The sequence below is a fragment of the Cebus imitator genome, unplaced genomic scaffold (assembly GCF_001604975.1).
Source record: "Cebus imitator isolate Cc_AM_T3 unplaced genomic scaffold, Cebus_imitator-1.0 Scaffold736, whole genome shotgun sequence".
Classification (NCBI taxonomy): domain Eukaryota; kingdom Metazoa; phylum Chordata; class Mammalia; order Primates; family Cebidae; genus Cebus; species Cebus imitator.
The window spans coordinates 239,040-262,307 of record NW_016108051.1 but is presented as its reverse complement, the minus strand read 5'-3'; the positions used below and the strand labels follow the sequence as shown (position 1 = coordinate 262,307).

The 23,268-nt window shown below is 40.9% G+C and overlaps 2 protein-coding genes across 11 annotated transcripts in view; both read right to left on the bottom strand.

Annotated features, from left to right (window-relative positions):
• Nucleotides 1-22,243, bottom strand: part of REV1 (REV1 DNA directed polymerase) — an 84,239-nt gene extending 61,996 nt beyond the window's left edge. For 4 of the 10 annotated variants that reach the window (XR_005198446.1, XM_017519310.2, XM_017519313.2 and 1 more), the window contains exon 1: nucleotides 22,001-22,243. Coding sequence is in view for 1 of the 10 variants with exons in the window: in XM_037735156.1 (XP_037591084.1) it covers nucleotides 22,001-22,025 (25 nt within the window). In the remaining 9 variants the exon portion in view is untranslated. The remainder of the gene's footprint in view (nucleotides 1-22,000) is intronic. The other 6 variants (XM_017519315.2, XM_017519316.2, XM_017519317.2 and 3 more) reach the window with 4 other exon arrangements.
• LOC108296738 (ATP synthase subunit g, mitochondrial-like) lies at nucleotides 9,130-9,554 on the bottom strand. Its single transcript, XM_037735160.1, has one exon. It carries the CDS (start codon nucleotides 9,537-9,539, stop codon nucleotides 9,231-9,233), a length of 309 nt encoding a protein of 102 aa, XP_037591088.1. The 5' UTR covers nucleotides 9,540-9,554; the 3' UTR covers nucleotides 9,130-9,230.
• Nucleotides 22,244-23,268: the final 1,025 nt, after the last annotated feature.

Genomic DNA, 23,268 nt, shown 5'->3' with positions numbered 1-23,268 from the left:
ATTAAAAATAATGCAGAAAAGATTATCATTGATAATAAGCTATAACAGTAAATCTGTCATACTCCTTAAGGCAACGCATACTTTACTACAAAACCACCAGATGACCAAATGATGGCTCAAATTAAGTGACAGCTGGCTTAGTGGCTAGCAAAATACAAAATACAATTCATAAATCAAAAGAGGCTAAACAAAGCCCCTTGTAAAATCAAAATATTCTAATACAAATGGCTACGTTTTGGGATATGACTACACTTATCCTTAGCAAAATTAATATAACTTCTATTTAGATAATTTTCTTTTTTCTTTTTGTCAGATACATACGGAAAATTTTCTTCTAGTAACTATATACATTTATACCAAATGGTTACCATATGAAGCCTGATATATTATCCAAGTCAAATCAGCTCTGATATGATCTATGAGAAATTTTTACTTTAACAATACCTTAAACCATGACACTTTACCCCACACACATTAACAGATATTTTCTCTTCTTTTTTGAGACAAGAGTTTTGCTCCATCGCCAGCGTGATCTCAACTCACAGCAACCTCTGCCTCCCAAGTTCCAGTGATTCTCCTGCCTCAGCCTCCCGAGTAGTTGGGATTACAGGTGCCCACCACCATGCCTGGCTAATTTTTGTATTTTTAGTAGAGACGGGGTTTTGTCATGTTGGCCAGGCTGGTTTTGAACTCCTAACATGTGATCCACCCGTCTCCACCTCCCAAAGTGCTGGGATTACAGGCATGAGCCACCCAGCACAGCCAGCAGATACCTTCTCATGAATATTTTTGTTCTTAGTATGCTGCAGAATTTAATTTTTCTTTGCTGACATTTATAGTAATTATAAATTTTTATTGTCTACCCTTAAAAGATATGCAGAGATATTGTCAAAAAGTTAAGTCCCAATAGAAAGACAAGATAAATGTAACTGTTTTAGGGGCATGTGCAAAGTGCTCTGAGAAAAGGTGGCAAAATGATTAACCCTGAGGAGAGGTTTTTTTTTTTTTTAAGTTTCATAAAGGTAGAAGCATGAATACCCCAATGTGCTCATTATCAAGTCCCAGAACTGCCATATGTTCTGTAAGAATTTCTTCTCTTTTCAGGAGGCTCACTTTGTCCAGTCCCAACAGGCTTTAGCCCTTAAAGGAAATCTAGGAGACATGTTAACACACAGATCTGGACTACATATAAACTGAATCCATACACCTGCTCTAACAAGTAAAGAGTTTAGGAGTTCTGGCCATTACACACTTAAAAATACACACTATAATTAAATGCAACTATTAAACTGTTAAATAAAAAAGTATATTTCATACCAAATGGTGGCCCAATCATTTAAGAGCTCCAATTGTTTAACGTCTATTGTATACCTACTGCATGAGGCCAATAAGAAAATTCCTTAATGCTGTGAGTTTAATGAGGATAAAAGCATGAAACACAGTAGTAATAAAAAATATTAAAAATCCCAGGTATTAAAGGTTCTTCCCCTCAACTCCAAAATAACAAAACTATTCCAGACAAATGTTTAAAACTTGAAAAGGAAAAGGAAAGAATGAAGGACTGAAAATTTGTTTCGTCATTTCCAATAACTTGATTCATGAACAACAAACTCCTATTGATCCAGAAATCAAATAGTCAAAAATTACTGGCCAACATTCCAAAGAGGACAAAAGTGTTCAGAGATCTGCCACCTCACCCCTCCTCCCCAAACCGGACAATTTTTCCCTCTTAGAACATTTGGCAATCCTAGAAGAGTGGCTGAAAGACTCGGCAAAGTTCCTGACAAATAGTGCTAGGAAAGAAAAAGTAGAGTCCAAGGGTCTTCCAAGGATATAGACTGCCACAATTGGTATTAGAACCCTACAAGTAACAAGAAATTGGAAGTAGACCAAACTTTGCAGAAACTGTATTCTGCCTTATATTATTTCAATCTCTGAAAACAGATTAAGGTGATCGTGGGCTGGGCGAGGTAGCTCACACGTGTAATCCCAGCACTTTGGGTGGCCAAGGCAGGTGGATCACCTGAGGTCAGGAGTTCGAGACCAGTCTGGCCAACATGGTGAAACCCCGTCTCTACTAAAAATACAAAAAACTAGCCAGTGTGGTGGCTGTTTCTGCTAATTAGCAAAGATCTTTGAAAAAAAAGACTCTGCCAATGTCTCTGTAATCATATCCAGGGAAAAGTTCTCCACTCTAGATAACTGATTTCCTTCTTTAAATAGAACTTTCCCTAGAACAGAGGAGGGCATTTAATCAGGATACCACTACTTGACAGAAATAGCCTTCAGAAATAACACACACTCTATTTTTATCCTGTTCCAAGCAACCTCCTGAATTACAATGTGTCCTCTTGACTAAACCTACTCACTAAGAAGTGACTGCCCTGTATTGACAAACCATCCAATTATCAAGCCAGACTTGTAAACAAAAATTGCCTTCTAGTTTTCAGAGAAACTCTTGCAGACCAGGCTCCCAATCTAATTCCACAGAACTTGAGGACCTTGAGGAAAGTGATAACAGTTTCTGAAACTGTGACTTACAACCTAAAATAACCTGCCAATCTCTCCTTATCCAGCAACAATAACAGAGCAGCCAATTACTGTGTTTCAAAAATTTAGTTTAAAAATGGATGAAGGGCGAAAACATGACTGCAAAGGTACTCTTATCCTTAACATTTAGGGCACACCTTCAATATACATTAGCTACTGTTACAGTAATCTACTCTGCCAGTTCACAGAGTGAAAATCAAATGAGACTACTTGGAAACCCTTTGAAAACTATAACATAGGGAACATAGTTATTTTACATTAGTTATCCATGGTCTACAAAATAATGAAAACAGTAGACTAATAGATTCGGTGATAAATGATATGGGCTCAAATCCCAGTTCTACAACTGCCTAGCAATGTAATTGGGAGTGAGTCCAACAGCACTTAGCCTAACATTTCTTCACCTATAAAACAAGAAAGTTTTACCGTAGAATCTTTGTGGGGCCATGACTGGATGAAGGGTGGATGTGAGCTGGGGGTAAAAATAGCAAGCAAGCAAGGTTCCATTCTCTAAACCCACCTTCAATTTTAGCAGCCATCCTTTTTTCCCCCCTGTAAGTTTTAGATTTAGGGTCTGAACAAGATTATTCTTGAAGAATACACACAACTACTTGAAAAAGACTGATAATAGAGAGTAATGAACTAAAAACTAAGTACAAAATTTCTTGGCTCTTTTCTGTTTTCATGTGATTCTGCAAGAGAGTCACATGTGGAAATTTCCCAACCCCTGAAAGGTTCACAAGCTAAATCTCACCTATAAGCTAAAACTCAAGTAATCAAATTATAAAGACCAACTAAATTATAGGCTTTCAGTGTGGCCATGCCCAGTCCCCAGTGCTAACATGCAATAATCACTAGTCAGTTAAGTTTAAGGCAAATGGGAGAGCAGCTGTGTCGATGAGGAGCCCAGGGATCCTCAATACCTACACAAAAGACTTCCTGACTCCATTCTCTCAACAGGGATGTTCAATCTCTATGCAGGGTCTCATTAAGGACGTGCTTATTTAAAGATACAACAAGATTATTTATGCATGCATTTTTCGTAACATTTATCTTTTGCTGGAGCATACTACAATCAGTTCCTCCTAAACATCATTATGCTTTCTTTACTATAGTTATTGGTGAATTTTACTATCTACCCAAGAGAATGATGTTTATCACCAGGAATATTCATTTTCATGTAAAAATGATATTTCATCTATTTACAAAAGAATTACTAACATTACAAGGTTCTAAACAGTTCAACACACACTAGCAAAACTCCCACTACACATCCACAAAATGTTCAAATACATACTCATCAGTGTTAATCTGATGGTTACATATCTGTAACTCTAATGCCTGTTGATTATTAACTAATAATGAAAGCGATTTGGAATGACTCTTAGTCTTATTACTACAGTCATACATAAATGTATAGGTTTATCCCATCTTCATGTAATAGCTATTTAAGAAATATTTGCTGAATGTAGTAAGAATGACACGCAAAGAATATTCAGTGAATGAATGTGCACATTACAGTAGAATAACATAATTCATGAATGTGACACAAGCGCAAAGAAAGCAGCCTGTGACCACCCCATCTCTAGGCAAGGTTAAAACAAAGTTTACCTTTAGCATCCTGCCTTATCTCTGCTCAACACCTCTGTGTTTTCAGTGCCTCTTTATCTTACTTAGCTGTCAATCCTTGGCTAAGGCATTTATTGACAACTAAGGAACTGGTTAATAACTGGCTTAAGGTACGAACTTCTTCACCCCCACCCAAAAAAAAAGAACTTCTTCATGACCATTCAATGAGAAAAGGACAATCTTTTCAACAAATGGTGATAGAAAAACTGGATATCACATGCCAAAGAAGTTGGACCTTTACCTCATGCCATATTAAAAACTCAAAATAAAGACATAAATAAAAGAGATAATACTATCAAACTCTAAGGAGAAAACATAAATAAAAGCTTCATGACACTGGATTTTGCAATGACTTCTTGGGGAAAATCTGAGTAATAAAAGAAAAAACAGACAAACTGGACATCAAAATTTAAAACTTCTGTGACTCACAGGGCAAAAGAGGGTGAAAAGGCAATTCACAGAATGGGAGAAAATATCTGCAAATCATATATCTGATAAGGGGTTCATAGCAATATAAAGAACTCTTACCATAAACAGTAACAATAAACACACAATCCAATTAAGAGATAAACAAAGGCTCTGAACAGGCACTTCTCTAAAGATAGACAAATGGCCAATTAAGTACACATACACAAAATGTTCAGTGTCATTAATCACTATGGAAATGCAAATAGAAACCACAATGAGATACTACCTCACACCCATCGGAATAGCTACTATTAAAAAAAAAATGTTGATAAGAATGGGAAGAAATTGGGCCCCCTGTGCACTGTTAGTGGGAATACAAAACGGCGCAGCTGACATAGAAAACAGTAGGGCAGTTACTCAAAAAATCAGAAATTATCATGTTAATTCCACTTGTGAGTATATACCCAAAGAAGCTGAAAGCTGGGACACAAAGAGATATTTATTTATATACTATCTACTAATAAGCATTATTCACAATACCCAAAAGATGGAAGCAACCCAAGGTCCATCCACAGATGAATGGGTAAACAAAATGTGGCATATGCATACAACAAAATACTCTTCAGTCTTAAAAAGAAGGAAATTCCAAAGCATGCTACAACTTGTACAAACCTTGAAGGCATTATGGTAATTGAAATAAGGCATTCACAAAAGGACAAATACAGTATGATTCTACCTAAATACATTTACTGTATTTAAAGTAGTCAAATTCAGAGACAGAAAACAAAATAGTGGTTGCCGGTGGAGCTACTGTTTAACAAGCAGAGTCTCAGGCAAAGTGAAACAGTTCTGGATATGAATGGTGATGATGGTTGCACAACAATGTGAATGTACTTAATGCTACTGAACTGTACACTTAAAAACAATTAAAATGGTAAACTTTAATATATATCTTACCAAAATTAAGGACAAAAAGCTTTTTGTTAAAAAAAAAAAAAAAAGTACTTCTGAAGCTGGAAACACTCATAACAGCTGGGATCAGAGAGACCGGCAAGCTGCAGTAAGAGGGAGTAACAGGATCTTCAGGTGGGTGCAAAGCTGGGAAAGAGGCTACTCCAAGAAATCTGGACAGCAGTATCTGGGTGTTTTGGAGTAGTTGTTGTTTTTTTTAACTTTGAATTGGGGGCAGTGGGAGGCCATTACAAGAATCAGGTATTGCCCTTATGAGTGACTAAGTACATAAAGTACTAGCACACATGCCCTAAAAAAGTTTGGTAACGGCCTACTCCAATGCGCTCTTATTCTGTCCTTTAACGGTAAAAGTCTTAACACAAGACAAACAACTTTTTATGTAACATTTAGATACAAAAATACAGCTGTTTGTGGATATTGTTTTGATTCAACCTTAAAGACCATAATTTTCTAAGGCTACAGTTCTCGAACAGACTAAGTTGTAAGGGCACTACAGACATGCATATCCCACAAACTACAGTCAGGTTTTGATCATGAAAGGACTCTCCACACGGTATATAACACAGAACAAAAGGCATATAACACAAAACAAAAGGCCGGGAGCAGTGGGTCACACCTGTAATCCCAGCAGGTTTGGGAGGCTAAATTGGGCAGACCATCTGAAGTCAGGAATTTGAGACAAGCCTGACCAACACGGTGAAATCCTGCCTCTAAAAATACAAAAAAAATTAGCCAGGCGTGGTGGCAAGTACCTGTAAACCCAGCGACTCAGGAGGCTGAGGCAGGAGAACTGCTTGAACCCAGGAGACAGAGGTTACAGCCAGCCAAGATGGTGCCACTGTACTCCAGCCTGGGCAACAGAGCGAGACTGTCTCAACAACAACAAAAAAATTCATACACCTAGGTGAAGGGCGCAATTTCCCAGAATTATATAAATACCAGCTCTAATCAGTCTGCACTTGCTTTTAGTGACTGATTCTAAACCAAGGCAACAGTTCACATTCTAAAAATAGAGCTGTGTATCTTTCATGTATTTAAGATATCTTTTAAAAATATCCAAGTCCAAGTATTTACATGAGGCTTTATTCCTAACCTAATAGAACCCATTTTTGCCACTTTAATGTGTGGTTTTTACACCTTCAGCACACTAAAACATTTTCCTGTTACTAATTGTTTTCTGCTACAATAAAACAATTCCTGTACCAGATGAGATACAATCTTGACAAACACAGAATTTAAAGAACTTCAATGTATAAAAGTGGCATACAGCACCCTCCACAGAAAAAAAATATAGCCTTTGGTACGTAAGCCTTTTCTTGAAGTCAATATGATCTTTCCATCTTTTCTTGGGACATTCTCTATTAATCCATTATCACTGACTTGTGATAAGGGAATAACAGAGCAATTCTCCTGCCTCAGCCTCCCAAGTAGCTAGGTTTACAGGCACTTGCCACCATGCCCGGCTGATTTTTTTTTGTATTTTTAGAGACAGGGGTTTCACCACATTGGTCAGGCTGGTCTCAAACACACTGCTTTGTAATGCTGAGTACAGTACTATATACAATCCTGCTAAGCGTTCCTTTTCAAAAATAGATTTTCTTGTGCTATTTATAAAAGCAATTCGTGTTTACTGCAGAAAACTGGAAAATACAGAAAACAGAAAAGAGGAGGAAAAAATTACCCACATTCCCACCACCTAACAAATTCACCTATTAACTGACACTTTATATTTCTTTCCTTTTAGTGTTCCTTTAATTTTTAACATTCAAATTTAATTTCTTTACATTTAAACATATTATGAGTAATATCTTTCATTTCTGAAGCGTCTTTAGTTTTCCAAGGCCCCTTTACATCTACCATTTATCTATAGAGTAGGTCAGCCAAGTACTATTTATTTTGCACAGAGTTGCCTTCTAGGGTAGAGAAGCTTTAAAGTTCTGTAAGGCTGCACTGCTGGTTTGTGATATATAATCATACTTATCTTCTACAAACTTATGTTCCCAAATCATCAATGGAAAAATAATAGTATCAATATGAACTGCTAAGAAGAACAATCCTACTGAACTGCAGTAACCTAACACAATTCAACAAAACAGATGCTTCTTTATTAGGGCATCTAGTACCTATCTGGATCACAAAAAAGCCATATATGTAACAAGACTAAAGAAGAAAATAGGTCCCACAAATAACCTCTATCTAGACCCTAACTAGTCCATATTAATAAGAAGTAGAGATTGGGCACAGTAGCTGATGCCTGTAATCCCAGCACTTTGGGAGGCTGAGGCAGGTGGATCACTTGAGGTCAGGAGTTTGAGACCAGCCTGGCCAATATGGTGAAACCCTGTCTCTACTAAAAATACAAAACTCAACCGGGCATGGTGGCAGGCACCTGTAATCCCAGCTACTAGGGAGGCTGAGGCACGAGAATTGCTTGTACCTGGTAGGCGGACGTCTCAATGAGCCAAGATTGTGCCACTGCATTCCAGTCTGGGCAACAGAGACTCCATTTCAGAAAAGAAATAAAAGTAGAGACCAAAGCCAGCATGAACTTTCTTGCTGATTCTCTGAACTGATAAGGAAGTCACATTTTACTTCCTCCGTATGTGGAAAGAGTTGGACCTGGCAAATTCTAGAGTCTTTTGCAATTTTTTAAATGTATGTAATTCTATACTTGAGCCCGGGAGGCAGAGGTTGCAGTGAGCCAAGATCGTGCCACTGCACTCCAGCCTGGACAACAGAGCAAGACTCCAACTTAAAAACATAAATAAAATGTGTATGATTCTATACATCTATCTAGTTTTTAAAATCTTTCAACAAAAGCATACATATTATACAACTTTATGTAACTTTTTCTATGCTTTCCAAAAAACAACAAGCTGTGCCTATTCACCGAGGTGGCTGTGTAGTACAGATCCTAACCCAAACAGAGGTCTGCTCTTTGCCCTTGGTTCCTGGGAAGTAATCTTCTTTTTTCCCTACTTCACATGATCCAAGACAAGACTGGAAGGTAGCCTCTAAGCCCTTAGAATGTCCACCCTATTAAATGCTTTTGTTTACCTGGGGGATTTGAGCCACTCCAGATAGTCTAACACTGTGATTTATGGTGAGGGCTTTGAGCTACGCATTATCAACCTCCGGAAGGACTGAAAACTAAAGGTCAACCAAGCCAAAAGTCAATCATATCTAAGTGACCAAGCCCCAGTACAAATGCTGCTCACCAAGGGTTGGGTGAACTTCCCTAATTGGCAATCTCCATGAGTACTGTCACATATCAGTGCCAGAAGTTGGCACCGTCCACAACTCCACTGGCAAAGGATATCTGGAAATTTCACGCATGGAACTATTCTGTGTGCCCCATGTACACAGGGGCTGATTTTATTCTGTATATTTTCACTGTAATAAATCCAACCATATGTAAAAGCCCTTTCAGTTCTGTAAACCCTTCTAGCCAATTATTGAACCTAAAAATGGTGTGGATCCCCAAACTTGCAGTTAGTCTCATAAGTGAGGGTGGTCTTGGGATTCCCAACTCCGCAATGGTAAAATGGCACTGTCCTCCAGTATTCATTCTTTTAACACATCTTATTTTATTCGGATAGCAGTCTGATCACACGTGGTCCAACAACACTCAAATAATAAATCAAATATAACCAGATGTTAAAGATTGGTCTTCAAACATCATAGCCAATGATGCCACGCTTGCCTATGATCTCTCTGACATAAAACCACATCAACACCTCAGTGGCCACCAAACCATTCAGCACAGCTTCCTTAACTGTGAGTTGTTTGAAGCTACCGGTCTGGGCACTACTGACTATTTCTTTCAGGCTCTGAATAGCTCTAGGGATCTCAGCCGGGATGGGAGGAATCAGCTCAACCTTGGTGTAGAACCAAAATGTGGCCAACTGAGGCTTCGAGTAAGTCACAGCGTTCACCAGCGCCGGGGTCTTCTCCGCAAGGTTACAGATAAATTGGGCCATGGTTCTGGGATGGAAAGTTCATCGCCCTGAACGGCCGGCTGAATGTCACCCTACCGGAAGGACCCCTCTTCTTTCTTATTTTTAGTAATGGAACAACTCTCCCACTCTTCTTAGCAGGAAGCAGAGTGGGCAACCAGAGACCACATTTCCCAGGCTCCTCTAAAAATCAGGGGTGGCCATGTGACTAGGTTCTGACAAATGGGTATGAGCAGAGGATGTGTACAAAATATGAGCCACATTCCTAAAGAAAGCTGTTTACTTCTTTTTCTGGAACGCAGTTGTGAGGTAACCCAGCTTGAACCATGAGAATAGTGACAATGCCCTATGGAATGGTTAAGCAAACAGAAGAAATATGGAACTCTGAATGATCTAAAATACTGAGGTGCTCACCCACTACAGACTGCCTGTCTACCTTTGGATTATTATAGGAGAAAGATAAACTTCAATATTGTTTGTGCCATTGTATTCTGAAGTCTCCATTACAGCAGCTTAGCCTGTACCCTAATGTGTAAGTACATTTGAGTATTTTAATGATTTTGATTCAATACCTACACAGAAATAGAGAGACAATTAAGATGTACTATAAAAAGTATCTGGATATATTAAACCTGAATATAACAAGTATTTGTAATGTCCCAGTTTGAGGCTGATCTGACTAAAGGGAAAGTGTCTATCCCAAACAATTCAATACAGCAGTTTTCTCTCTCATTCTTTTTGTTATTCAGAACTACCAAAAAAAGATGCTTGATTTAACAAAAATCATCTTTAACACAAACTGAAGGGGGCTTTCTTCAAGAATGACTATTGTTTTTGTTCCCTTAAATTACAGATTTCCATAAAAAGGGAAAGAAGTAGGGACACTGTTTTAATAAAGTACCAAGGAGGCCAGGCATGGTGGCTCATGCCTGTAATCCCAAGACTTTGGGAGGCCGAGGCAGGTGGATCACCTAAGGTCAAAAGTTAGAGATAAGCCTAGCCAACATGGCAAAACTCCATCTTTATAAAAATACAAAAATTAGGCAAGTGTGGTGGTGCACATCTGTAGTCCCAGAAGGCAGAGGCAGGAGGATCACTTGAACCCAGGAGACAGGTTGCATTTAGCTGAGATCGCACCACTGCACTCCAGCCTGCACGACACTGAGTCTCGGTCTCAAAAGAATAAAAAATAAAAATTTTCTTAAAAAGTACCAAGGACAACTGCCTTCGCTAGTTTTTCAGAGTGCAGCCAAATCACCCACCTCCCAAACACCTTCCCCTCAATTTTCCTGCTTTCCTGTGTTGCAAACCATGAGGCCCAATTGCATTTACTAAGCATCTCCACTAGGATGTTCTATACATCTCAGTCAGGATGTCCATAAGTAGGGATCAAGCTACAAAGGAAAACAAAAGAATATTCTGGAGATGAAATGATAAAAATTAAAGAGTCGAGAGGAAGGAGTAAGAAGCAACTGATCTTCACTAAGCAGAAGCGGTATAATCTCACAAGAAAGCCAAATGATTATCTGTAGAAAAGCTCAAGGTTGCAATAAATCAGGGATTCCAAAGGCCACAGTAGAAGAGCTAGTAATAGGAACAGAACTTAGCTGGAGAATAAAGAAGATAGTAACAAAGAAGAGGGAACTGTATCTAAAGCAGTGATTCTCATGCCTGAGCATGCATCACAATCACTAGCAGAGCCTATTAAAACACAAGACTGCTGTGGGCCCCAACTCCAAAATTTCTGATTCAGTCGGTGACTCTAGGGTAGGGCTGGGACTCTGCATTTCTAAAAGGTTCCTAGGTAATGTTGATGCAGCTGAACTGTGGCACACACTTTGAGAACCACTGGTTTTGCCTGTACCTAAAAATGTATCTATAGTGGTGAGAACAGAAAAAAGGACAGTTCAGTGGTAATGAGAAAGGTTATACATGGTAAAGAGAATGATGCTATAATGTTTCCTAAGTAGAATGAATTTCACATCAGGAGTAATGCAATTCACCAGCTGAAGGTTTTAATTAGATTACAGGTGACGAAATTTGCTGTCCTTCTCACTACTTCCCCTTACCCCAAATTCCAGGTCTGGGCTAATGGTTTTTCTCCATATTCACTTAGCATTTACTATAATCTATAGTTTTCAAGGTGAGTAAAAGCAGTATAAACCACAATCCAAGGTTATCAGAGAAGAAAGATTTGTATACAACTATAATTATGAGATCTGTAATCCCAGCATTTTGGGAGGCCAAGGTGGGAGGATCTCTTGCATGAGACCAGCCTGAGAAACACAGCAAGACCTCATCTCTACAAAAATTTTTTAAAAATTTAAAAAAGTCAGGCATGGTGGCACACACCTGTGCTCAGTAGGCTGAGGTGGGAGGATCACTTGAGCCCGGGAAGTCAAGGCTGCAGTGAGCCACTGCACTCAGCCTGGGTGACAGAGCAAGACCAAAAAAGTAAAAATAATAAATGCAGAGAAAACAGCAATAAATCTCATGTTCAAGAAGACACCCAAGAAGGCATCACTGAGAAGGAGATCTGAACTAAGAACAATCAGCAGGATTTTATGGGATAGAAGGGCAGTGGTAAGGGGTAACAGGAAAGCAAAGATTTCAGGAAGAAGGAAAATTCGTAATCAAAAACATAAAAGGGCCAGGTACAGTGGTTCATGCCTGTATCTCAGCACTTTGGGAGGCTAAGGCAGGAGGACTGCTTGAGCGCAGGAGGACTGCTTCAGCCCAGGAGTGGGAAACCAGCCTGGGCAACAAAGTGAGACCCCTGTCTCCACAAAAAAGAAAATTTAAAAATTAGCCAGTCATGTTGGTACACACCTGTGGTCACAGCTACTTGTAGAAGCTGAGATAGGAGGACTGCTTAAGCCTGGGAGGTTAAGGCTGCAGTGAGCTGTCATCTTGTCACTGCACTCAGGCCTCAACTATAGAATGAGGCCCTGCCTCATAAAAAATGAAAAGAAAAATACAAAAAGATGTTTAGGACAACATTCTAGAATTTACTGGTATGTAGGACACATGGCCAGATGTAGAGATAAACTAACGTAGACGGAGAAATATCAAAGACCTTGAATATTGAATACATCATACTAAGAAGTTTAAACCTTACTTTATAAGTTTTAAGAAAGTGTAAATTTGTGTATGTAAATGGGTGGGAGACTTTCTGGCTCCTGAGCCTAGCCTACACAATAACCTATAAATCTTAGCAGAAGTCCACACCTTCTGCATTCCACCCATACAAGTCATTAGATCTCTGAATTCACAAGGTAACTGGCATAAATAATGATGCATAACTAAAAACAAATCCCTCAGAGCAACTGCAATTCAAAAATATAGTCACGCTCTTCTGGACCTGCTATCACTTCTAGCTTTCACAAATCCTTTTTCTCACAAATCCTTCTATTAAATGTAACTGCAAGCAAACACAAAGGGAGCAGAAGTTGTCATTGCTTCTGGATTCTTCCTTTGCTTTACACCAAGAATATTGTATATTTAAAATTACATTAAAAAAAAAAAAAAAAACCAACATCCTACATTCTTCAATACACCAGAAGTCTTATTCAATGTAACAATTTGGCACACTATAATCTCTGAGAAACAGTGAGTTCCAAGATAATTTAATATAATCTTTAAGTGACAATCTGAAATAAGATTTATTAGGCGTCAACAATTTGCAGAAGAGTATTAGCCTTCAACATAGTAAATTTGAACAGTGTAAGTAACTTCGACTCAAGTGCTAAAATTCAAAACAGAATTAAGTTGCTGAAACATTTTACAACCGTAACACAAATAGATGATCAATGCCTCCACCCCACACATAAAAATCTCCCTTCATGATTTTTTCTTCCAAGTAACTAATGAATTACCCATATCTAAAAGAACAAACTGGATACCAAAATTCAAACTTTTTACAGCCAATTATTAAGGTTTTAAAATATCAACAAGTATGTAGTTTATAACCCAAGCGACGACACTATGTAATTAAAACATTTAACTTAGGTGAATGACCCAAGTTTTAAATTCTATTTTATCAATAAAAGAAAATGTTATGTAGTAATTCTCCACAGAAGCCAATCCTATATATATTCAAAATGCAATCTGTTCCAACTTTTAACAGCGATTACTGGGTTACTATCACTACTACTAGTTTTAACTGTCACAAATTAAGCAAGTATCTGTTCTCACTTCTTTAGCCAGCATTGTGTAATAAACAATTTGAGGGCCAGGCACAGTACTAGCACTCTGGGAGGCCAAGGCAGGACAATCACTTGATGCCAGGAGTCTGAAACCAGCCTGAACAACATGGGGAGATCAAGCGCACGCATGCGTCCGCGCATGCGCGCACACACACACACACAATTTTAAATTAGCCAGGTGCGGTGGTACATGCCCATAGTCCTAGCTACTTGGGAGGCTGAGGCAGGAGGATCAGAAGTTGGAGGTTGCAGTGAGCTATAATAGCACCACTGTGACAGAATGAGGCCGTCTCTAAAAAAAAGAATTTGGCTGGCCATTGTCTCATTCCTGGAAAACTCTACCTCCCAACTGGTAAGCGTGTCTTTGTTATCCATGAATTCCATAATAGGTCCTCCTTGGCCCACATCTGAGTTTCTATTAACTGGGTGACTCTCCATATGCCCCCAGTTTCAGAATGGGGGTTGGCCATGCTGGAGCCATGTGATTGGTGGGTTGGGGCTTTGAGCAACCTGACATCAGCCTGACAACTTGACCTCCACGGAGAAGGGGGCTGGGGACTAAGTTCCATCATACCTATGTAATAAAACTTCCCTGAAAACTCTGGATGCTGCAGAGTGAGCTTTCCCGGCTGGCAGCCATTCACTGATGTACTGGAAAGACAACACGTCCTGAGGACATGGAAGCTTCATGTTTGGGACTCTCCCAGATCTTGTCCTATGTGTCTCTGTAATTGTCTGGTCCTGATTTGTATCTTTTACAGAATAACTATAATTCCAAGAACAGCACTTTTTTGAGGCCTGAGTCATTCTGCAACTTATCAAACGTGAGGTGTAGCGGGAACTCCCAAAGTTGTAGCCAGTTGGTCAGAAGTGTGGGTGACCTGCAAGTCCTAGAGTTTGTGGCTAATACATGAAGTGAGTAGAGTCTTGCAGACTGCACCCTTAACTAATGATGCCTTACCTAACTCTAGGTAGCTGGTGCCCATATTACACTACAGCAATAAAATAGGATACGCTGCCTTACCTCTCTTCCCAGGACTCTTAAGAAAATTAAATGAGAAAAAAATTAGGTAAAGCACTCTTTAAGATATAAAGTGTTAGCCGTGTACAGTGGCATATGCCTGTAATCTCAGCACTTTGGGAGGCCAAGGCAGGTGGGATCACCTGAGGTGAGAAGTTCACACGCAGCCTGACTAATGTGGTGAAAACTCGTCTCTACTAAATACAAAAAAAAACTAGCCAGGTGTGGTAGTGCATGCCTGTAATCCGAGCTACTTGGGAGGCTATTTTTGAGACTAGAGAATCACTTGTACCTGGGAGGCAGAGGCTGCAGTGAGCCGAGATCACACCACTGCACTCCACCCTGGGCAACAAGAGCTAAACTCCATCTCAAAAAATATATATGGCAGGAAGCGTTGGCTCACGCCTGTAATTCCAGCACTTTGGGAGGCGAAGGTGGGCGGATCACGAGGTCAGGAGATCAAGACCATCCTGGCCAACAAGATGAAACCCATCTCTACTAAAAATACAAAAAGTAGCTGGTGTGGCGACACACGCCTGTAGTCCCAGCTACTCGGGAAGCTGAGGCAGAATTGCTTGAATCCAGGAGGCAGAGAGGTTGCAGCGAGCAGAGTCGCACCACTGCACTCCAGCCCTGAGTGACAGATAGACTGTGTCTCAAAAAAAAAAAAAAAAAAAAAAAAAAAAAAAAAAAAGGGAAAAAAAAAAAAAAAAAAAAAATGATATAAAGCATCGTGTTTGCTTTGGCCACACATATCCAAAATTGGAACGACAAGAGATTACCATGGGGAAAAAAAAACTTTATTAAAAAAGAAAAAATTAAAAAAGTATAAAGCCTTACAAAAAGTAAACTTTTTTGTCATGCTCCTTAAAATGTTGAAGAAATTGTTAAAGTGTTTTTAAAGTTCAGGACTGTCCGGGTTAAATGGCTTTTTTAAAAAAAAGCTTAAAATAAACAGCTAAGGAGACATCAAGAAATAGAACTTATTATAAGAGTAACATACAGAACCTAATGAAAACCATTTAAAAGAGCAAAAAAATCTAAATCATAGTTTCAACTACATAATCCAAACCAGTGCCTAAAAGATAAAAATGCATTAAGTCCATTCTTAGAAATCTCATATGTAGAAATGCTAGAGCTTAGAGAATGTAAGATGCAGCCATTATTTTGTGACTAAACCTTCAAAAAGTTCATTTTAGCCTTGGGTATAATCAGGAATGACTGAAACCAGTAAAGCAACATTTTGCTTACTCAGATATGGGTTTGAATATGAACTACTCACATCACAACCAACTTCTTGTGCCCACCCCTAATATTTTAATTCAAGCATGAAGCCATGGGACCAGACTGGTCTTTAAAATGCTTCTCAAATCATCCTATGTGGATAAAGCAGTTACCTGCCTACATGGGAAAGCATAATTTTCAACTGCATTATAATAGAGGACAAAATTTTTTTCTATTATGTTCCAATGATAACAACAAAATCAAGACTTTAAATCACAATCTTACAAGAATATATCATTTTATTTTCTGCCATCTTGGATATGAGATACTAAGTGTTGCTGGTCTTTCCCTGGGTAATGCATGGAACAGTTCAGTGTATGGGGGGGGGGTGGGGAAATGGCCTTGAGGGGAAAACCTATGCTCTAGTCTTATTTCTCCTCTATTTAGCAGGCAAATGACTCTCAGGGTCTCACTTTCTTACAGTAATATGTAACGGCATAGCCTATGGAATCTGAAAGATTCTTTCTACCCCTGGCATTCTAAGGTGTTGAGAAGTCAACAAATAATTTATTCTTACAAATTTAAAAAGCCTCACAAGGAAATGTCAGAAACCATTAAAATTTACGTAAAAATATCCCACCTATGTGTTCCTCCTTATTGAAGGAAAACCAGGTAAAGATCTGCTCTGTGGGCTATTATCCTTAGCAAACTTACACAGGAACAGAACACCAAACATATGTTCTCACTTGTAAGTGGCAACCAAATGATGAGAACTCATGAATGCAAAGGGAGCAACAGACACTGGGGACTTGAGGGCGGAGGGAGGACGGAAAGGAACAGGAAAAAGTAACTACTGTATTTCAGGCTTAATACCTGAGTGATGAAATAATCTATACCACAAATCCCCATGACATGAGTTTATCTACATAACAAACCTTCACATGTACCCCAGAACTTAAAAGTTAAAAAAAAAAAAAAAAACTGCTCCATAATCAGCAGGAACACATCACTAGTAACTTGTATTAAATATTTACTTGCTATCTGCAATTTTGCCTTAAGCAAACTTAGACATTTATGTTTTCTTAAATCTGATGTATCTATTATATGCAAAACGTTTTCAAACTATTTACAAAGCTGAAGCACCAAGACACATGATGCTGACTTATTTTTAATGACTTTTAAATATGAGTAAACGAGAAAAACATTAATTACATTGCAAGCTATCAACCTACTAAAACATCACACTTATAATACACGCATTTAAGTACAGTAGTAGTAGTAAAATCTAAAATAAAATTTTAAAAAATTAGCCATAAATAATGATGAAGCTGCCAGTAGTTAAGAACAGACACTCACAACTAATGCAATAAAATGTAATGGCATGCTTCCAAACAAAAACCTTGTCGTTTTAAATGTGCCTCATAGCAGACTGGTTATAACCTTGGGAACTAGCCTGAAATCTTGGTTCTTTTCTTGTGTGACTAGCCAAGTAACAACACCTCTCTAAATCTGTTTCTTTATAATGGTGTCAACCTTATATGGTAGTTGTAGATATTAAATGAGACATTGCACTTAGCAAAGAGCCAAGCACACAGTAAATATTTAATAACTTACAATTATTAAATTTTTGAAGAAACAAAACACAAAGAAGCAGTCCTTTGACTTTTAAAAAAATTTAAGTCTAAAGTTTAGGATCCAATTACTTGTTAAAGTTCAGACTGAGAAATAAAGTAACAGTCCTACAAAGAAGCATTTTACTAAGGACAAGAGAACTAATTTAAAATAACTGGTATTATGAAAGTTTAATTACCACAGACAGAATTTTAGTTTACAAGAATAATTCAAGTTGTATTAGCTCAAAGTATCTATTATTACAAAGTCACTACTTCCATTAATTCTCTTCCCCTATTTCTGTAACTACTAAAGAAAAAAAAAATCTTACTATGAAAAGAACAAAACTATACAAAGGACAGCTGGGCTACTTTACATTCCAATTAATAACCAAATATAATTTGAGGGGAAAAACTCACAGTTTAAGGCGGCAGAAGCTGAACACACTAACGATGATAAAAATTTCCTTCCCAAATACAAGACTCATACTTCAACTGGGTCTTCAAGGACTTTCCTGTCTGAAGAAAGGAAGCCTCTAGCAAGTCCTTTCATCACCACAATCACATCTCCAGCTGAACTTCAAAGGGAACTATATGAAAGCCACTCCGGTGAGTGGTTGTTGAGATAATCACTCTAAGCATCTTCTACAGATTGAAAAATAAAAAATCTGACTTACACATTAAAACCAAACACCAGTCATCATTCTCAGCAGTTTTTTAATTTGTTCGACATCCACAAAATGTATTTTTTAAAGGAGTTCCATAAATATAATTTTGGCAGCTAACAAAACTTCAGCACAAAAGTAATAAATAAAAAATTTAGCCAGGCACAGTGGCTCAAACCTGTAATCCCACCACTTTGGGAGGATGAGGCAGAAGGATCACTGTACCCCAAGAGTTTGAGACCAGCCTGGGCAACATAGTAGGACCACATCTTTACAAAACATTAAAAAATTAGCCAGGCATGGTGGCATACGCCTGTAGTCCCAGCTACTCAGGAGTCTGAGGGGAGAGGATCACTCGAGCCCAGGAGGTTGAGGCTGCAGTGAACTGCGATCACACCGCTGCATTGCAGCTTGGGCGACACAGCGAGACCCTGTCTCAAAAAATTTAAAGAAAGAAAAAATTTCAATTAATCCACCTTTACCTCATGCCAAAACACAAAATCCTAAGTGAACAAGCTAATTTCCAATTAGTTACTAGAAGGTTTAAAATTACCCTGTTCTAAGCACTTTTCATATATTAACTCAATTATTACTCACCATAATTCTATGAGATAGGTATTATTGTAGTCATCTTACAAATGAGTGGAACTGAGGCACCACCAACTTATTAACGTGCCCATAGTCTCACAAAATCAGTAAATGGTAGGAGCCAGAGAATTGTGACCCAGGCTGTCTGATTCCAGAAACAATATTCAAATCAACTATACTATTCACTTACTCAACAAGTTTTACTGAGAGCCTGCTATGTACAACGCACAGTTCTAAGCACTGGGCATAAAGCTGTGTACAAGTCAGACAAGGCCTCTGCTCTCTAGCTGGGAAGAAGGCTGGGAGCTAAACAAGTCTAACGGGGGAGATCACTAAGTAAGTGAACAAAAACAGTTTATCTTCAGCTAGCAATAAATGCTATGAAGAAAAAGGGAATAAAGAATCAAAAATTATAAAGGAAGGGGCTCGCTCCTATTTTAGAATTAGAAAAGGCCTCTCTGAGGCCATGACATTTGAGCAGAAACACAAGGCGTGAAGAGTCATGACCACCTAGAGGAAGGGGTGGTCCAGCTAAAAGAATGGCATGTATAACATCCTAAGGTAGGAACAGTTTGTTCAACAACCAGCAAAAGGACTCTGGGACTGGGGTAGGGTTCTGAAAGTCAGTCACCTGGTAAGTGGTAAGGTTAGAAGCTGGCAGCTGCCATGCCCTGATGGGATGTGCTAAGGGGCTTAGATTCAATTGTGTTAACAAGAAGCTTTTGGAGAATATTGCGCAAGAAACTGAGAATCTGATTTACATTTTTAAAAAGATTCCCTCTGATTGTCAAGGGGAATCCCTGTGGACAGTCAGGGAGCAAGAGAAATAAAGACACCAGTAAAGGCACTAAGGCAACAGTCCAAACAAGAGACACTGGAACTTAGGACTGGGATTCATGCACTGTTTACAAGCAGATGCTAAAAGACGAGCCTGCAACCTAATTGTCTCTGAAGAGTCTTTTTAATATTCCTTTTCCGGTCTCCTCTCCTGACTTGTCTTTGGAAAAAAATAAGATTCTTTTTTACTGTCCATGTTAACACCTCAGTTAGTGCTATTATAACAACAAAACAAAACTTTTCATTTTTAAATGTTCTGTTTAACATACCCGATGATTAGTAATATGCCGCATATACCCACCCATACATTCTTGAGAAGCAGAAAGAGGCACAGTACTCTTTAGTGTCAGAATTGTTCATTTATTTGGAGACAAGAGGTACCTGTCACCTCTTCTGATTACCTTTCCTTTCACGCTTTGTCTCTAGCACATCCTGGCTCATTCTAGATTGTGAATTGCAATAAATGGGTATACCAAAGGGAGGATGTATTTACTGAGCATCTCCTGCGTACCATGGTCTCACTAGATGTCTCACATTTAACAACTCACTTAATCTTCAGCTACCCAAGGTGGGAAATAATACCTTCATTCTACAAACGAGAAAAAATCAGATGCTAGTAACTTAACTTGTCCACAGTCACCAGCTAACAAGTGGCAGAGCCAGAAATCCAACCTACATCTAACTGCAGTTCCTATCTTCCCACTACAACAGCTATCAAAGAAAAGGCTATCAAATATATTTTATTTGTAGTCACCGAAACTTACGTATAATGACTAGTTTGTTGCTGGTGAGGACAAGGTTTAATTCCCCTATGTAGAATCAGAATTTTGAAGTTGGGAGTGGGGGAAATGTAGTGATCTTATACATTCAAACACATTACTTTTAAAAAATTATGTTCTACTTGAGACCTTCTAGAAATTAATCCTAAAAGAGCAATTCCCATCTTTAAAAAAAATATATTACATATGTACTGTTTACCATAAAATAGCGGATATGGTTCCAAAACAAAAGACAGGAGTTTGGTACAGACTCCTCAAAGGTTCTACAAAATAGGAATAAAAAGATAAATCATAACACAGGCAAAGTGGCAAAGAGATATCCTAAGAATTGCATGGAAGAGATCCTTGTTTACTGGAAAATAATTCCTGGAACAAGAGGAACTTTAAGTGTCCAGTACAGGAAGGAGAGAACACCACGCAGCACTTGTGCTTGCACCGGCAAGCCAAGGATGTGTGTGAAAGGTTGATGGTTCCCACAGGCTGATTTGCTGTATACAGCACTCTATAGGAAGAACCAAGGTTATGGTTGGTCCTTCCCTACCTAAACAGGAAATGGCTTATTCTTGGAGACTAAAGTGCGAAGTCCAGAAGACCAGGCAGATCCACAGAATTACGGATTGTTACATAAAATCCTTAGCAGTTACAAGCCCTTGTTACTGCTATGTGCTAGTCTGCATTATTTTCACCTAAATGAAACCATTTCTACTTAGTACACGGCGTAAGACGAGGAGATAACGAGAATTAGCAGACTTACTTTGTATATACATTGTATATTACTTACAATGTATTTTACGTTAGAGTACATTAAGGAGTGTTAAGATTATTTATTTACAAACTGGCAATCGGCAGGAAGAGCAGCGAAACACAGCGCAGCTCGGTACGCCGAGGGCGGCATCACTTTTAACAGTACGGAAGTAGGCAAGGGGTGCTCGGAAGGACAGTTGGGGAACGGCGCCCTGCTTATTAAGGGAATCGACAAGCTGCAAGGAAAAATAAGGGAGTAGCAACTGCCTTCTGACGTTCCGATCGGGGTTGCGGGATGCACCGGGGGCCACGGAGGAAGGGTGCGGGGAAACGCTGTGGCGTGAGGCCGGGTAGGAGCCGCGGTTCAACCGGGTCGACATTCCGCAAACGCTTGTGGAACGAACGCCCGAACGCGCGCGTGAATGAATGGCGCGGGACTGAATGGCCAGCCGAGGCGCCGGCGCAGGAGGAAGGAGTTTGCCGCGCGGTCTGACCGGGCCGGCTGGACGCGGGGAGCGCGGAGAGAAGGGCCGTGGAGCCGGCGGTGCGGGCCGGCCACACCATGACGGAGGAGAAAGGGTGGTCACACGTTACATAACCTGGCGGCTGCGGGCGCGAGGGGCGGGCGCCGCAGGCAGCCCAGGCCGCTAGAAGACGGCCGCGGGCCGGGGCCGGGGCGACGCGCCCCTCCCCCGCCCCACCTCAGGCCGGCCGCGCTCTGGCCGCCGCCGGGCGGGTCTGCGGCGCCTGTGGGCGACGCGTGTCCGGTTCCGCCCCTCCCCCACCCCGCCGCCGGCCCGGGGGTCGCTCACCTTCCGCGTTGCCCCAGACCACCATGCCCGGGCCCGGCCGCCTCCTCCGGCCTTGCGGACCCTGGCCCCACCGCCGCCAGCGCCCGCGGCCGGACCAGGGAGGAGGGCCGAGAGAAGACAGCCCCTCCGCCGCGCCGCGAAGCGGTCCACGCTCCCCCACGCTCCCCCACGCTCGCGGCGACCAGCCCCGCGCGCGCTCCGCAGCGACTCTCCGCCCCTCCCCCTCCAGCTGGCGCGCGCGCCGCAGCCACGCCTCCTGGCGTCTGGAGCTCGCTCCCTGGCCCCGCCCACGCCCCGTCCCGCCCCCGCTCACACTCACAGCAGCGCGGCGCTCGCGCTCGGCTATACCCCTGCCCGAGGCGACCCCAGCCTCGGGCGTGGCACCTCCGAGCCCCGCGTCGACCGCTGCGTCCCTCCCCTCTCCGGCCCCGCCCTCCTGTTCTGCAGCCGCCCGCAGCGGGCAGCGCCTCGGTGGCACGTGACCGTCTCGCTCCCGGGGGCGGAGGGGAGCGCGGCGCGGGCCCGCCCCCGCACTGCGCCGCCCGCCCACCGTGTGCCCGCCTTCCCTGCTCCGGCCACCCCGGTGCTTCGTGCCCCGGTCGCGGCGCCTCGGTCGCCGCTCATACGGCACGCTGCTCCTTGCACAGCGAGTCCCTGCGCCCGCCCCCCTCGGGGCTCCACTGTCGGGAAGGACACAAGTGGAGGCGCTGACTGGGCTTCAGACCCCCGCACTGTGTGAAGATGCGCCAAACACTGGGGTCCCGTCCTCAAGCAATTGATTTACAGTGACATCTAGTGGAGAAAGGGACACACATGAACTGACACTTTCCTATGTGGGAAGCAACCAAGAATCACTGCCCTGCCAGGTTCGCGGGAAGGAGCACTGCACCAGGGCGTTTTCGGGATTCGTGGCCCGCTCCCGCAGTGCAAAGACCCTGTCCTCTGTCCTTTGGGTGCCCGCGCAGCATTGCACCTGGGTATTTGTAAACGGAGAGCAGGTATCCCATCCCACGTGCAGCACTTGCAATTTTCTAATATAAAAATAATATCCTTTATTATGTATGCTTAAGTACAATTCTAATTGAGGGCCTTCTAGCAGAAAACAACGGTGAAAATGACCACTTTCTCCCTCTTGGCAGGGTCGCTTTGTTACGTAATAGCATTTATTGTTGTAATGCACAAAACATGAAGATACTTTTTTTCCCTCATTCCCTTGCCTAAAATGTTTCAGAGTTTGCAGGTACTTATGAAACAATCAGTATTCTTTT